The sequence below is a fragment of the Poromitra crassiceps genome, assembly GCF_964638095.1.
Source record: "Poromitra crassiceps genome assembly, contig: HAP1_SCAFFOLD_1521, whole genome shotgun sequence".
Classification (NCBI taxonomy): Eukaryota; Metazoa; Chordata; class Actinopteri; order Beryciformes; family Melamphaidae; genus Poromitra; species Poromitra crassiceps.
Genome location: NW_028150891.1, coordinates 12,501 through 29,509, shown reverse-complemented (window position 1 = coordinate 29,509; position 17,009 = coordinate 12,501). Strand labels below are relative to the sequence as shown.

The 17,009-nt window shown below is 44.6% G+C and overlaps 1 protein-coding gene across 1 annotated transcript in view; it reads right to left on the bottom strand.

The window, feature by feature from the left end:
- Positions 1-7: 7 nt before the first annotated feature.
- Positions 8-17,009, bottom strand: part of LOC310771928 (neurogenic locus notch homolog protein 2-like) — a gene marked incomplete at both ends in the record, with an annotated part of 25,536 nt that continues 8,534 nt past the window's right edge. The window contains 14 exons of the mRNA XM_083664427.1: positions 8-106; positions 265-410; positions 874-1,066; positions 1,212-1,322; positions 2,409-2,642; positions 3,330-3,443; positions 3,582-3,695; positions 3,788-3,973; positions 4,071-4,226; positions 5,548-5,781; positions 6,288-6,410; positions 6,965-7,098; positions 8,442-8,649; positions 9,232-9,506. Of these exons, the coding sequence (XP_083520553.1) occupies positions 8-106; positions 265-410; positions 874-1,066; positions 1,212-1,322; positions 2,409-2,642; positions 3,330-3,443; positions 3,582-3,695; positions 3,788-3,973; positions 4,071-4,226; positions 5,548-5,781; positions 6,288-6,410; positions 6,965-7,098; positions 8,442-8,649; positions 9,232-9,506 (2,327 nt within the window). The remainder of the gene's footprint in view (positions 107-264; positions 411-873; positions 1,067-1,211; positions 1,323-2,408; positions 2,643-3,329; positions 3,444-3,581; positions 3,696-3,787; positions 3,974-4,070; positions 4,227-5,547; positions 5,782-6,287; positions 6,411-6,964; positions 7,099-8,441; positions 8,650-9,231; positions 9,507-17,009) is intronic.

Genomic DNA, 17,009 nt, shown 5'->3' with positions numbered 1-17,009 from the left:
GGTGGACTGCACTGGCAGGTGTAGCTGTTGACTCCATCTATACAGGCGGCTTGGTTCTGACAAGGTCCTGAGGCACATTCATCTATGTTCCTCTCACAGTTCATACCTGATGAGAGAGGCGGAGCACTTCACTTTTTAAGTTTGGCCTTTCTTTCCACCCAATCAAATCAACAGTGACAAGTAACTTACTGGTTGTTACTTGCTCCCTTGCAACATTTTGAAAGATGCAATAGAAATGTAAATGTTCCATATTATTATTATTACCTGCAAATCCATGTCGGCACTGGCAGGTGTAGCCGTTATGTCGGTCCACACAGATGCCACCATATAGGCACGGACTGGACTGACACTCCTCCTTTTCCTGCTCACAACGCGACCCTACCCAGCCTGCCTCACACTCACAGTAATACCTAGACAGAGAGGAGGGGCAACTTCAGTTGTATGAAGACCTCCCAACATGTTATAATAACAGTTTTCCTGAAGATAAGATTTTTTTTAATTTTTTTTATGATTTGTTCCTGGGCCCACTCCAGGATCTGTTCCAGCAGGTGTTACAGGTCAAGAATGGCAATTATTTGGATAATTCTATCATGCTATATGGGCACTATGATTGTAATGCTCTCAGCAAGACTGGGGACAACTTTTGGGAGCAAAGGAGGCTAAGGAGAGAAACTTCCCAACTGTAGGGGGCAACCACAGTTAAATACAGCTAAAGGAAACAGTATTAAACTAAAATAACAGGGGAAAATATTAAAATTAGCTTTTACATACAGTATACTAATTTCCTACAAATATTGTATAATCTAATTATTATTAATTGGTTGGATTAGATGGATCTCAGAACATGAGACTTCAGAGTAATAGTATATGTACCCATTTTGCTGTTCGACACACTCTCCATGCACACAAGGCTGGGGGGCACAGTGGTCGGTCCCGGAGTGACACAGAGGGCCGTGGGTGCCGGGGGGGCACAGGCAGTGGAACCCGTTGACCCGGTCCAAACAGGTGCCCCCGCTCATACATGGGTTTGAGTTACATTCATTGATATCCACATTGCATTTAGATCCTAGAAGAGTGATTCAGAGGGAATGAGCAAAAAAAGGCACATATGTTTGTTTACTGTGTTGGTTTACATATGTGTATTATTTATATGCACATGTATGAATTTTATTCTATATTTTGTTTAAGCTGGGGTCCATGGCAAAGCATACCTGTGTATCCTGGGGCACATACACATTTATACTCGTTGATGCCATCCTGGCACTCTCCATTTTCACAGGGATTGCTGGCACAGTCATCCTCATTGATCTCACAGTTCACCCCTAGGGAGATAATTACAAAAGGCAAACTCAGACTGAGTAACTGACATTTGATCTAATGACATAATAGGCTAACATTAGTCTCTCATTTCCCTTTTGATTTAAGTTTAAAGGAGGTAGAGTACAGTGACGTACAGGGGCTCAAAGAGCTGCTACAAAATGTGATAGTAAATCCTTTTGCCACCAGGGGGAGTAAGACACCACAAGAGCCCAAAAGAGTGAGAAGTTAAGAAATGGAGAAACAAATCACACTGAATTGAAATGCAGTAGAAACTCGATATGAATACGACTAGAAACAGACAGAGGAAAGACCTGGAGTTACTAAAGAAGAAACTAAAGATATATTTAACATGAGAGGCACTGTGGTTAGGCACTTGAGACAGACAGAAAGCGAGAGAGAGAGAGAGAGACAGACAGACAGACAGACTCACAGAGAGAAAGAAAGCGAGACAGACAGACAGACAGACAGACAGCCACAGACTCACAGAGAGAAAGAAACAGGGAGACTGAGACAGACAGAGAACAAGGGGGAAGTTGGTGCGCAAGACCTGAAAGTGAGACCCGACAGTGTGGTTTAAGCTGAGTCTGGTGTGGTGTAGTGAGTGAATACAGTCCAGACTCCAGTACCAGCTCTGGTGTGGTGCAGTGAGTACAGTCCAGACTCCAGTACCAGCTCTGGTGTGGTGCAGTGAGTACAGTCCAGACTCCAGTACCAGCTCCCAGGGCGGTACTACGCTACTGAGGTACTAATCCTCAGAGCAACAAGCGAGGTAGCACTGGCCGACCCAGCCTGACTGTTACACACTCACCCACACACACAGTTCTCTCTACACATTAAGCCGACAGCTAAGCAGGAAGTTTCCATTCCATTCAAGCTGTCTGTTCCTTCCAATGTTAAACTGTGGAGGGCCGCACTAAAATGAATCACACTAAACCTCTCAAAAGGACATGAATGGGACCTTGGCTACGAGTAGTACCTTGCAAGCAGAAGGCTAGAGATGACTCATGGATATAAATACTTAAAACCACATTTTCTGCAACGCATCTCGCAATACAGACCATCATTTTTATGGTGTATGAGCTGCTTACCAGTAGTTCCCGGCAGACAGTTGCACTGGTAGGCGTTGACCAGGTCAATGCAGCGTCCTCGGTTCTGACAGGGGGTGCTGTGGCACTCCTGGACCTGGATGTTACAGATGGAGCCTGTGTATCCCGGCTGGCACTCACAGGAGTAGGTGGCGATGCCATCCTTACACACGCCGTGGTGGCATGGCTCTGGCTTACAGTCATTGATGTTCTCCCCACAAAGTGTGCCAGTGAAGCCTGGGGGAAGGACAAGTGGTGGTGATGATGATGGTGATGATGAAGATGATATTTCTAATCAGCACAAACATAAAGCCTGTCACATCTTGTGCCTAATACACTACCAGTCAAATGTTTGGACACACACTTTGTTCTTTCTTTCTTTCTTTCTTTCTTTCTTTCTTTCTTTCTTTCTTTCTTTCTTTCTTTCTTTCTTTCTTTCTTTCTTTCTTTCTTTCTTTCTTTCTTTCTTTCTGTCTTTCTTTCTTAACTATATTTCACATTTTAGAATAATAGTAAAGACATCAATACTATGAAATAACACAAATGGAATTATGCAGTGATCAAAAATGGTTAAAGAAATCAAAACTATCTTATATTTTAGATTCTTTAAAGTAGCCACTAGCTTTGGAAAGAAATGTATAGGCATCGACTTCAGTATTTATATTTGTCTAAAAAAAACAAATTTCAAGCATTTAAGCATAAGCCTTTAGATCAAAATTATTTTAAGATGAATGCAATTCAAAACAGTGCATTCAATGAGGTGTGTCCAAACCTTTGACTGGTAGTGTATATCATATTTCTATTTCAGATTATCTGGCAAATAAGGCACGGGGTTGAAAATGCTGGCGTAGTGGATCTACCATTTTCACAATTTCCACTTTAACTCAACATACTATGTGTAAGTGTAATATTTGGCCTTGGTACCTTCAGCACATTCACACTCGTATCCGTTGGGTCGGTCGGCACACTTGGCCCCGTTCAAACAGGGTGTGCTGGAACACTCATCAATGTCTATCTGGCACATTTCGCCGCTGAAGCCTGAAAACAGTACATAGAACAAAAGTTACATCAATGGATGCACTACAGTGGACTGCTGTTATTCAACCACTGAAATGTTTTGGCTTTGAGTGGATTGAAAAGCAATGAGAAACATAGCTACAGCACATGTGCACCAACCTGCTGGACACTCGCAGACGAAGCGGCTGACCTGGTCCAGACATTTCCCCTGGTTCAGACAGGGGGAGCTGAGGCACTCATCTACCTCTATCTCACAATGAGTGCCCTCGAATCCTGTATGCGTGGAGTGAAACAGAACGTTATCTCAACGCTAAATGGTCAAAATGTAAGCTGTCATTTGCTTGTCACATCTCAAAGAAGTGTACCAGGCATGCAGATGCAGGTGTAGTCTCCGATGCGATCCAGGCAGGTGCCGTCGTTCTGGCACGGGTTCGAAGCGCACTCGTTGACATCTTGCTCACAGCGCGGCCCAGCGTAGCCCCGAACACAGTTACAGGTGAAGGAGCCGTCGGTGTTCACACACTGACCTCCATGCTCGCAAGGGTTGGTACCTGAGGATGAAGAGGAGGAGAGAACAAAATTGTACGGAAAGTGTACACATTGTATAGAGCATGTTTAGAATTAAAGAGAGGTAGTGTTCGTTCTCACCGATGCTGCACTCGTCTCTGTCGATGTTGCAGGTGCTGCCTACGTAGCCAGCTGGACAGTTGCAGTTGAACATGCCGTTGATGGGGTTGGTGTCACACTGAGAGCCCTCTCTACAGGGGTTACTGATGCACGCGTCGTCTATGTGGCACAGCAAACCTGAAAAAGAAAATATTTTATATCTTATCTATATCTTATCTTATATACAGTATATAGAAATGAAATACTTTTACATATCCAAGTTCAAATGTCAAACATAATTTTACACAACTCACAGTATTATTAAGTGCTAATCTATGCTATTGTATAATAATCATATTTCACTGCTTAACTTAACATGTTAGCTTAACATATTGATTTCTGTGCCCTTTCCTTAAAGACAACCTGAACCCATGTGGCGCGAGGCTCGGAGACGTATCAGACTGAAAACCATCTGAAAACAAATCTTGTCTAAGATGACAGAGGGTTGAGAGGCGGGCCATAGCGTGTCGATGATTTGATTTGACAATTCTGGGGACTGGATTTGGTGTTGGCCAATCCTGGCGTGTTGCGCCCCCAAATCGAGTGGGATTCAGCGTGTTGTGGCGCTACGCGAGTGGGTTCTGCATAGAACCAGGTAGCCAGCTGCTTCCCTGTGGACCGGAGCAGAGAATCCGATGCATGAGTGCTACCTACCCGCCTGGAATCTCAGTGGGGCCGGGGTAAGACCCGCTGACGTTAACGTTATTCCTGGAATGCAAGTTTAACGAGCCAGTTTATGTCTGCATTCTACATCAAATGAAGACATTACAGTTTGTTACATACAAAACAGGCCAAGTTATTAGTTAGTTTATGGGCTAGAAATTCTACCAGATTACAGGCACTAGGCGGCTATCTTGCCTGCAGAATTTTCTCCTCGAAATGAAGATTGATTGTCAGCTGCCATGTCGTGATATGATTGGTTTAAATGGGTTTGAAATTTGATAGTGATGTCAGCAACCTGTAGATTACTGTTGAATGAATGAAATCTTGAAAAATTATCTTTTGATGTGAAAAAGTGTAAAAAACGAAATAAATTAGATTTTTGTGATTTGGTTTTTGCATACATTATTAAATAGGTGCACTGAATACCCAGGTATGTGAACTAAAATAAAATAAAATAAATCATATACGTTCAGCTCATCTTTAAGGTTAGGGGGTGAGGCAACAGAGCAGGAAGCATCAATTGTGGATAGACTTGGTATTCCGCAGGTTACAGACTGTTATTATTTAATACTCTCCCAAAGGTACCGTAAAAAGCACAGAAACGATGTGGTGATAGTAAACTACCAGTGCAAGTGTATTTCTGTCTTTGAAATATGAACCTGACTCGTAACAATTCTATATTGAGTAGTCCCCTAAACCTTCCCAAATAATTCACATCATCCCTTGTTTTGCAGCCTACTGAATTTAGGAGGTTGCCCTAGAAATGTCTGTGTTTGGTTTCCCCCTCCTGGCCCACCTGTCTTCCCATAGGGGCAGAAGCAGACAAAGGAAGCGACGCGGTCGATGCAGGTGGAGCCTGGACTGCAGGCAGCCGTAGCGCAGTCGTCAATGTTTTCTGAGCAGTCGGGTCCGCTCCAGCCGTTGACGCACACACAGACGTAGCTGCCGATCAGGTTGCTGCAGGTACCACCATTCTGACAGGTGTTGGGCTGCAGGCGACACTCATCAACATCCTCTGTACAGTGCTGACCTGTGGGGAGGCAGGGGGACAGGGACGTAGCAAGGGAAAAGAGAGAGAATTTGAAGAAAATGACCCAGAGGGAGAGATGACGAGAGATGACGTAATGTAATGTAATGTAATGTAAAGAGTAGAAGAATAGAGGTAGAGAGGAAAAGATTGATAGGAGGGACAATGTCAAAATAGATAGTACACAGAGACATGAAGACAGAGTGGAAAATACGTTTTATAGGGCTAAAACAGACAGAAACTGCAAATTTAAACACACAATCATTCTGCAATGGGTCTCATTAATAAAAACTCTGGATATATGACAACACTGAAAACGTATGGAATACTAGAATACAGTTTTAAACACAACATGCATGCCAAATTCTTATTTAATGTAGTTCTAGGAGAAAAAATTATGCTTGGTGGCATATGTCTGAAATGGAAACAGATATGTGTAAATTTTCCATTCATGTAAAACACATGTAGATTATACACACAAACACACACACACACACACACGCCCTTACCAGTCCACTCCGGAGGGCACTGACAGTTGTAGGTGTTGACTCCGTCCATACAGGTTCCTCCATTGGCACACTGATGTCCGGGGCAGTCATCAATGTTGTTCTCACAGTTAGTCCCATTGAAACCTGGCACACAGGAAGGAATGGGACAATGACATGTCACATGATGAAGTCAGCATTAGTACAGTACTTTAGTACAGTAGCCTCTATTGTAAACTAGTAATATGACATTTCCTGTGTGTGTTTGTAGTGTCTACAGTATAAAACTACTTTGGCTGCAGTAGACTGACAGTATGCTGTTTCTATTATAACACAGGCAGCCAGATCATAATGTTTGCACCTCAAACAACGCAAATGTAACAATACGGAACCACACAGCTACTGTCCATCCATTTATAAATACACACTAGGGGCACTGTCACTCTTCTTCTCTCACTTCATTCATGTTTTCATCCTCAATTTCCATTTCTCTTTCAATCTCTCTCACCTGGCAACAAACAAATCAACATTGGGTAGCAGGGGTGCAGTTACAGTGGATGGAGAGAGGGTGCTTAGGTGTAAAATAGTTGACTTGCTTCTGGTTGCGTATGGTTTGAGATTGAGGACGTTTCTGTCTGCATTGTTACTTTTTTGGAGGGTAACAATGGACTGGAGGCATTCCACGATTATAATTCTCATACCTGGAAGGCAGTGGCACCAGTAGCTGGTGTCAGACGTCTGGCGGCAGGTGCCTCCATTCAGGCAGGGCGACGGTGAGCAGGGGATGTAGGGGGTTTCACAGTGTCGGCCCGTAAACCCCGGGGCGCAGTTACACCTGTAGCAAGAGTCCATACCGTTTCATTCAATGTACAAGTGACAGTGAACATTCAGCCATTATTAACTCATTGAGTGCCAGCCACTTTTGGAGAACGGACGCTCCCAGTGCCAGAGTTTCAGAGCGTTTTCAGTGATTTCTCGAGGCCCACAGAATATTGTGTGATATTACTATGTAAACACTGAACACGCACAAAGAACGACGAGACTCTATTCTATCATCTGCAAAAAAAAGTTTATTGATCCCATTTTCCGTTCTTTAGTTATGAGCCGGAGAAGATAGCTTGATTCATCCCAAAACAGCAATTTTTTTCTAGAAGCTGAGATAATTGGCCTTTTGTGAAATTAAACATTTCAAGCACATCACTGACTCTGAAGCTAATCTTTTCTAATGTAGTCACACCTCAAAAATAATTTCCTTCAATAAAACAGTTTAGGCCAGGGAATTTTGTTTGGCAGAATAATATTTTTAGCTACAACCAGCAGCGCTGGCCCCTGCGTGCGCTGCTGGTTGCAGCTTCTTGCTGGTCTTGATTTGCTGCTGGTGGGCATCGGATATTCTGGCTTGCGTTTGTCAATCCTGTCCTGCTGCCTGGGTCTGTCTGGGTGTTGCGTGCTGCTCTGCGTGCTGCTCTGCGTGCCCCCCCCCCCCCCCCCCCCGCCCCGCCCCGCCCCGCCTCGCCTCAACTGCACACTCCTCCTCCTGTCTGTGGTGGCTCTCTGCTGAGTTTGCTGTGCGCACAGTGAAGGGACATCGACATCCTGCTTTTTTACAGCGTTCCGCGTGTGTTTGTCACCGGCAACGATGCTTCCACTTGAGAATAATAACAACTCCACGGTGTGGATGTGCGGATCTGCTGTCGCAACCGACACGGAGCGGCTCAATTGTGGGAGCAGATTGGCTGCTGCAGGCACAGCTGCAGTAACGTGCTTCAGCATATCGATGCATACGGATGCGATGCGATTTCCGTTTCCATAACGACTTCTTCTTTGTTTTTTCCTTGCCTTTCTGTTATGTGGAGAGCACTGTCGCCACCTAAGGGTTCTGTAAAATAGGTTAGACACATCCAATAGCTATAATATTTGTACATCAGAGGCAGAAGGCTTTGATCGACGCCCCACCGTCAAAAAACGCAATTGACGAACATGTCCGTCCTTGGCACTCTACGTTACTATTTGAAATGACGAACATGTCCGTCCTTGGCACTCAATGAGTTAAGGAATTCAAAGTATCATTAGTAGTAGTAGTAGTAGTATTTTGTATTATTGTTATTATTATTATTACAGTATTATTATTATTATTATACAATACTATTTCTTTATTTTCTACATGGCTACACTCACCTGTAGGAGCCGGGGCTGTTGACACACACTCCTTCATTCTGGCACACAGAGGGTGTGGCAGCACATTCATCCGTGTCGTTGAGGCAGCGTGAACCCGTGTAGCCTGACGGGCAGGAACAAGCGTAGTGGCCACCAGGCAGAGAGCTGCAGGTGCCACTGTTAGCACAGGGGCTAGAGAGACAGCTGTCCTCGCGCTCACACCGTGACCCTGGGGACGGAGAGGAGGAGGAGGACACGGGAAGGAGAAAGGCCGTTATATTTAATGATGTACAGGATCTGATGTAACTACCCGTTGTGCTATTTAACTAGCGTGGGCACCTGTGGAGACAGGATGTTAAGAGGGAAAGGGGGCGTGTAAAGGCAGGTATGTCACTGGGGTTATCAAGAAGGCACATGTATCATGTGTTTTGTTGGCACTTCACATGACCATTTTGGCAACCCAGAACCAAAGTTCCTGCACTCCTATCAGACCTGCACTCATCTGCAGCACACTAACACTGACAATACAGTTTGGTCCACATTTATCCAATAACAGCAAATGGAACAGAGGCTACGGAGATGTCTGCTCGAAATGATCTGTTAAGAAACTGAAAACTACATTATTGTACAAAAAATCAGGAAAAGAGAAGGCTACAACAGTCTCTAAAAAACATATTACTATCAATTGTCTATTGAAAAATAAATAATACATTTTCTGGTCTTAAATGAAATCCCTCTGACACCTGATCCCCAGACAAAAGGTTAACAATGGGCCCTCATGCCACACTCCATAGAGCAGCCTATACCTCACCTGTCCATCCTCTGGCACACTGGCACTTGTACTTGTCGAGGGACAGGAGGGTGCAGACGCCCCGGTTGGCACAGGGGTTGTTGGGGTAGCAGGTGGAGTTCTGGGGGGTCTGGCAGTGCTTCCCGGTGTAGCCAAGAGGGCAGGTGCAGGTGGGGCTGCCCGGTACCGGCACACCGGCTGACACGGTCACCGAGCAGTTTCCTCCATTGAGACAGAAGCCAGGGTGGCAAGGGTCCTTATGGTGGCAGTACTCCCCCAGGAAGCCCGGCGCACACCTGGGCACACACACACACACAAAAACACAGGAATCTATGATTGAACATGCAAAGAGAATCACATGGATAGACGCAAAGATAAAATGTGTGTGCAGTTGACAGAGAGGTAAACAAACAGAATCAAAGAGTGAGTTTCAGTCAGGAGCACATAATGTACCACATCAGAGAGCATAACAGTCCTCTAGTATGCACACACACAGCCGATCAAAGAACCAAATGAACAAGCACGGGTGAACCTTAGTGTCTAATGTACAGTCTAGTCACAACCACAACCCGACAGTATGTACAAATATTAGGAGTGTGTGTGTGTGTGTGTGTGTGTGTGTGTGTGTGTGTGTGTGTGTGTGTATGTGACGTGTCACAGAGTCCATGTGCTTAAAGGGACTACTTGTTCAACTAGTCCAAATGGGCCATTAACACTGGTAGAAGAGGGGGAGGCTAAGCTTGGAAAAAGGTTAAAGAAGAAGTGTAAAAGCAGAAGGATGTGAGGTGGAGTCCTCTGGAAGTTGTTGACTGTAGCCTGGCAGGAACTAAAAACAAGTCACAGATCAGCAGTTCTTTGGGCAGTGTAGATGGGTAATAAGTGAGACACAGGGGGCCCAAATCTATACAAATGTTTCACAGCGATGATACCATGGTCTCTGGGTGAATACTCCATTCTGTTTGGCCGCAGGGTGTCTATTAATTCTAGATAATGGATACCTACTAAGTAGTACTGTAGTAGCATTCGCTATTCAACTGGCTACTTCAGGCTGCGGCCAGGCAGACAGTAAGTTACACGACATGGACTATCCCATTTGTTCGTGAAAATCTTGATATTGATTTGGGGACAATGACATGGCTGGACAGCGAGCTCGTCTTGTTGTTAAACATACTGTCAAATTATATTTACTGTTTGTCAACCGTACGCAATGTTATTCACTTTGCATAACGTTATCTTTCTGACTCAAAGGGCCAGCGGACTAGATTATCTCCCATTGCCAAGTCGTATCTAAGGTTCGTCCTATTTACTGGAGCAGTGAATGTTTCCATTACATAAGAACCATATGGGATGGTGATGATTGCTCCAGGTATTAGTCAAACCCTCAGGTGTTACCAGGAAAACTGAGTCATGGCTTATGAAAAACCTTTAGATTTTGATTGCAAAACGCATGAAAATATAAATGAATGGTCTTATTTTTCCCCTTTGGCAAGTGACCATGGTATAAGCGAGCTAATGCTCTTGGAGGTGTCTGGAATGAATGAACTTGCTGGACGCTTCTGGCCTCCCAGTCGTCCATTATATGATGATGATATGATGATATACATGATAATGGACATCTTGTGGGGCATTATCCCTTAGTTTAACAAGAGATTGCCCGGGGCAATATAACCCTAGACAGCGGTCCATCAGTGTTGTCGTTGCTCAAAAAGTTGTTCAGTGCATGACTGCTATACACAAACAGAAATACTCCACCAGTGTTGCCAACTTGGCGACTGTCGCTACTATAGTTAGCTACTGTTCAGAACCCCCTGGCGACTTTATTTCTCAAAAGCGACTAGCGACAAATCTGGAGACTTTTTCTGACCATGGGAAGCAACGTTCATGTGTTGAATCCAGTGCATTTGGCAATAAATTGGTGCGGCTGCTGGCAGCATTTCTCTCTGTCTCTCTCTCGCTCTCTATCTCTCTCTCTGTCGGTGCTTCACACAGATACACACACAGCGCATAGGGTTCGCTTGTCATTTATAACGGTGTATGCCGAATCTGGCCCGGCCGGGTGGAGTCAGCACTTAATATCACAACGGCTACGCCACGGCGCACATAATTGGATATGCACATTAGCGTATGACGTCATCTAGCGACTTTCTGAGCAGACAATAGCTACTTTTGTTGGAAGAGAGTTGGCAACACTGTACTCAACTCTGTATAATTAGTCTACGTGTGTGTGTGTGTGTGTGTGTGTGTGTGTGTGTGTGTGTGTGTGTGTGTGTGTGTGTGTGTGTGTGTGTGTGTGTGTGTGTGTGTGTGTGTGCGTCTGAGCGCCAGGTGACAAGACAGAGAGTGTCTCTTTCTGATTCCTTTTCTTGTTCTTTTTCTGAAAAGTGACGCAGGCACATGACTAGCAGTGGAGAGGAAATTACAACATTACACAATAGGACCACTAGGGAATGAGAAACAATAGTCCCCTCGTTACTTTCTATTCCTCTCTTTCTCTCTGGGCCTCTCAGACAAACCTCACACTTTCACTCACCGCTTCTCTATGGCTGACATTAGTGTATGACGAGTGGTTACTTTAATACTCATGTCTGCTCAGAAACAGTCAGGTAACTTCCTGTCTGTACGGTACTTCATCAAGCAGTGTGTCGCAGTGTGTGCATGTGTGTGTGTGTGTGTGTGTGTGTGTGTGTGTGTGTGTGTGTGTGCGTGCGTGCATGCGTGTGTGTGCATGTGTGTGTGTGTGCGTGTGTGGCACATGGCAGACACACTGTCTAGGGACTGTGGGCTATAGAGCGAGCTGCTGCCTCTCAGACACAGGCGTCCACACCTACCTCCCTGGAGGGGCTCAGGTAACATAATAGGGAAGCAGAGATACACCGCACAGTAACACACACACACACACACACACACACACACACACACACACACACACACACACACACACACACACACACACACACACACACACACACACAATACGACAAATATCCTCTTTCAGACCATTTCCAAATGCAAAATTGATGCTCTTCACTAATGAATGGGCCAGGAGCAAGTAAAAACACGGCGGGAGAAGTAAATGATCAGAAAGTGAGAAGGCCATGTAAAACACAGACTGGAATGGTGGAGTTGGGAATGGTTTGAAATGTCGTCTCACACGTACTCCAAGTTATATTTATTATATTGGCCACGCCCACTCCACCCGAAAGCAGCTTGAACATATTAGGTTGTGAGCGCATGGGAAACTTGGGGAGCCATGAATCATGCCAGGGAGAAGTCTTCCAGATCAATCAGATCTGTGTGTGTGTGTGTGTGTGTGTGCGCATGTGTGTGTGTGTCTCATCTTCCCCCGATGTCTCTTCAAAGCACACAAACACGCCCACTTGAACACACTTGTTTGGCACGTGCATCACACATGTGCAATGCATCGGCCAATAAACTATTTAACATAACAAGGATGGAATGTTAGCTCACTTTTTAAATAAACACCAACACAGTGAGTGGATATTCTGCTTGCTTTTTATGTTGCTAAACAAATATTATTTTTTAGAGATTTTGGGTGTGTGGAAAACCTCTCCTTAATCAGATTCAGAATCAGAATAACTTTATTTTATATATATATATATATATATATATATATATATATATATATATATATATATATATATATATATATATATATATATATAATATACCCGGCTTTAATGATATAATCTTGCCCCCTACATTGCTCTGTATAAATCTTTGACTTCCTCATACGCAGTGTGCTGGTAAACAGATAAACAGACAGGAGATTAGTGAGAGCATATCTTCAAAGAGGAGACAAATGTCATGCATCTTCACCTCAGCTCTGTTAGATTAGACACGGACACCACCACGCTGTCTCCGTTCCTCTATCAGCATGTCTGCACTGCTACCCCCTGCTAACACTAAGATACCCCCCCCCCCCAACACTAAAAGATATCCCCCCCCCAACACTAAGATACCCCCCCACACTCTGAACACACAGCGCGGTCATGATATCACAACAAGACGTCTGCCCTGGGAATTAGGCCTGCTCTCTCTTCTCCCTGACAGCCTCTCTCAGAGTAACGACATGGCCCTCTGCCCTGTGACATACATCACATTAACACGCTGTCACACTGAGAGCACCGTGTCCAGGTTAATGCCAGGTTTACGTTTCACTGGGAACATTTCACACATTTTCACTGTTCGAACTATGGGGGAAATGTGAGATGCATTTTCAAAGTCAGGTAGAGCCACTTCAGTGAGAGAGGAAATTTGAGGCCCGTGCTTTGTTGTAACGTTTAGCCTCGTATATGCCTCCGCAGCTTCAAATAAGACTTGGGCTACAAAATGTCAAATGCACATAATGTTTACATAGCATGAAGAAATATTTAATTTCTAAGATAAGATCTCTAGTTTGATGTCTGGTCAGGGCCGTTGGAAAGAGAGAAAAAAAGTTCTATGGTACTTGACAATGGTCCCCAGGACTAACTCACTGCTTTGAAAAAAAAAGGAGAAGAAGAGAGAAAAAAAGAAAATTCAAAAGTGCTGACTGAAGAGATGCCAGGTAAACTAAATTAAATTCAACCAGTGTTATCAAAGCAGTGTTGACAGAACCAAATGCCATGGCGTCAGGCGGCGATACCACCCTGTCCTTCAGGTTCCAGTGTCAGATAGGCCTCTGGCTGTATCACTGCAGCCTGGGGCAGGCAGACAAGGCTGTGCATGATTCACATTATTGTCAGGGAGTGGTGTGTCTCTCTGAGAAAAGATCCTTCAGTGCACACTGTGACACACTCAAACTATGCTTCAATATAGGCACAGGGAGCAATATGACTCAGCTCAGCTGACCCATTTCATGCACACTGCAGACACGAGGCAGGTATTTGATGTGCACAGGTATGTACACATCATCACACACCTACACATATCTGATACATATCTGATACATATGCACACACGTGCGCGCGCGCGCACACACACACACACACACACACACACACACACACACACACGCATGCACGCGCACACACACACACACACACACACACACACACACACACACACACACACACACACAGTCAGCTCTACTTTCAGGAAGAACTCAGCAGACAGGGTTTCTGCAGCAAAACTCATCTATAGGATTCTTTGTTTTGCGCCATGTGGGATTTTTTCCCTCCCCTTTTCTCCCTCCTTCTCTTACTCTGTGCAGTTTCCTGCAGTCCTCCTCTCCCTCTCTTCTACCTATTCTCTCTCTCTCTCCCCCTCTCTCTCTCTTGGTGTCAGGTTTCTACAGCTGGTTCACATTAGCGCCCCCATCTCATGCACCCCTCTCTCTCTCCTCTGCACCCCTTCTCCTTCCCTCGTCCCCTCCCTCCTCCTCTACCTCATGCTGACCTCTGTCTGTGCTGGCTGGCTGTGGGGGCGTGAGTGGGCAGAGGGGGATGGGTTGGTTCTCACTCACTCATGTAATGTCTCCCACCACCCCCCCTCCTCCTCCTCCCTTATTCAATCCCTCATTCCCTCCCTTCTCCCTTGCTATTCCTCTCCTCAACTACACCCCCCCCCCTCTCTTCAACTACAAACCCTCTCTCCACCACCTCTATTCACCATTCTAGTCCCAGCAATGCTTAATAACTCCATCATGCTCTCTCCCTCCGGCCATCACACACACACACACACACACACACACACACACACACACACACACACACACACACACGCACACACACACACACACACACACACACACACACACACACACACACACACACACACACACACACACACACACAGAAAGAGGGAGAGAGAGAGAGAGAGGGGGGAGAAAGTATAAACAGTCTCACATTTCAAACTCTGGATCTCTTCCTGGCTTGGCTAGAACATAGGTGGCCTACTCACTGTACTGTGGTCCTGTGTCTGCATGTATGGGCATCGCAAGTCAAGTGCAGAACGCGGCAGTCTCCTGTATGAGTTAGCGGTTTCGTGCACTTTAAAAAAAAACACTTTCAGATTTTTCATCCTTCATAGCTGCATTTTCTACCTTTTCTACACTAAACGGTTAAAAAGTCTTGTCTAGGTGAGGGTTCGCAAGTCGTAGGAAGAGAGAGATTCTTATGCAGCTGAGTTTAAGGAGCAGCACATAGCAATGGCAAGGAGCCATTTATAAGTTTATTGTGTCGGAAACTATATTTTGGGCACGCTCCCTCTCTCCTCAGCCCTTAGATTTTCCTCGCCTTCATATGGGAAACAAGGCAGCAAAAATAACATGAGAGACGAGGGAGAGCAGGGGGAGGAGTCAGAGAGCAGGGGGAGGAGTCAGAGAGACGTGAGATTAAGAGAGAGAGAGAGAGAGAGAAGATTGGGCTGTGGATCAAGTGAAGGAAGAGAATGAGGGGGCAGTAGAAGCCAGAGAGGTAATGAGAGAGGTGAGAGAGAGAGAGGGACAGAGTGAGTGAGAGAGAGAGAGAGAGTGAGAGAGAGATAGCAGGGCAAAGGGAATGAAAAGTGGCAGCGTGGAGAGAATAAAGGAGGAGTGTAGGAGGGTGGAGTCCAAAGTAGGCCATGTGGTCAAATCTCAGACTGTTTAAGAACATGTTCAAAAAGACTCATCTGAGAGGCTGTGGTATAAAGCACAGAACCCATTTTGTCCCTCTGCCTGCATGCCTCCCTATACGTTGTTCTGTCATTATCCCGTCTCTGTGGTTGTTTCAAGTGAAATCAGCAAGAATAGGCTTGTAGAACTATAAAATCTCCATATTTGGGTCCTGGTTATAGATGAAGCACTCTTTATTGATTACTGATTTAGACACAGACAATAATCTGTGGTACACTTTCAACAAGAATCACTCGATGATGAAGCAACAATCTAAGTTTAGGTGCCTATTACTGCCTACCGTCAAAAGCAGCACAGAACGGCTTGAAGCTATTAACTGTAAATAAAATGGACGTCATGTCAGCTCCCAAAAAGTGAAGCCAAAACATCTCGATAGCCCTCTGGTGGCTGGCTGCAGTATAGGTCATAAACCCCACCCCCTCCATATTAGCAGACGAGACATGAAGCCAAACTAAACAATCAAACTAGACATCAAATACATTTTTCCCAAAGATGGTTTCTGTTATTTTAGGTAGTTCTTATTAGTGATGGGTATCATTAGGATTTTATCAATACCGATATGGGTACTGCTTATCAATAGCGATACTTATCAATACTATTATCAATACTACTCCCCATAATTTGGTGCAAAAAAATAAAGACATGACATGAAAACGTGAAAAGATTCAATCGTTATTTTATTATTACTTTTTTGTAGAAATAAGTTAAATTCCTGAGAAGGCCTATTTCAGCGCAGTGAATATGATGATTTATTAAACCTAAGTCACCTATGTAGTAGAAATGTGCAATTATTTCTGAAATTGGAGCCCTATGATCAGAGAAAACCGCTGTAGTTTTCTCCACATCGCTGTTAAGGGGGGAAACTACAACAACCACAATGCATTGCGCACTGACTCAACTTCACGTTCACGTAGCCGAGACAAAGCAGCATTATATCTCTTTACTGAGGCTTATTTTCATTTACTAAACTTTTTCCTTATTGAGTCTGGATAAATCACACTCATTTTCTAAGGATTATGAAACAAACCAGCGCGCTGGAGTCAGTTACGTTCTGTGGATAAACTTACCGAGTACTGGACAGCTGGCTGGATGTAAAGTAACAGCAAGCTACAGGTTGCTGTTCAATGTTGTTCTGTATTCAGAGTTGGCAAAGTCCAACATAATATTCTGTCAGCAAACAAAG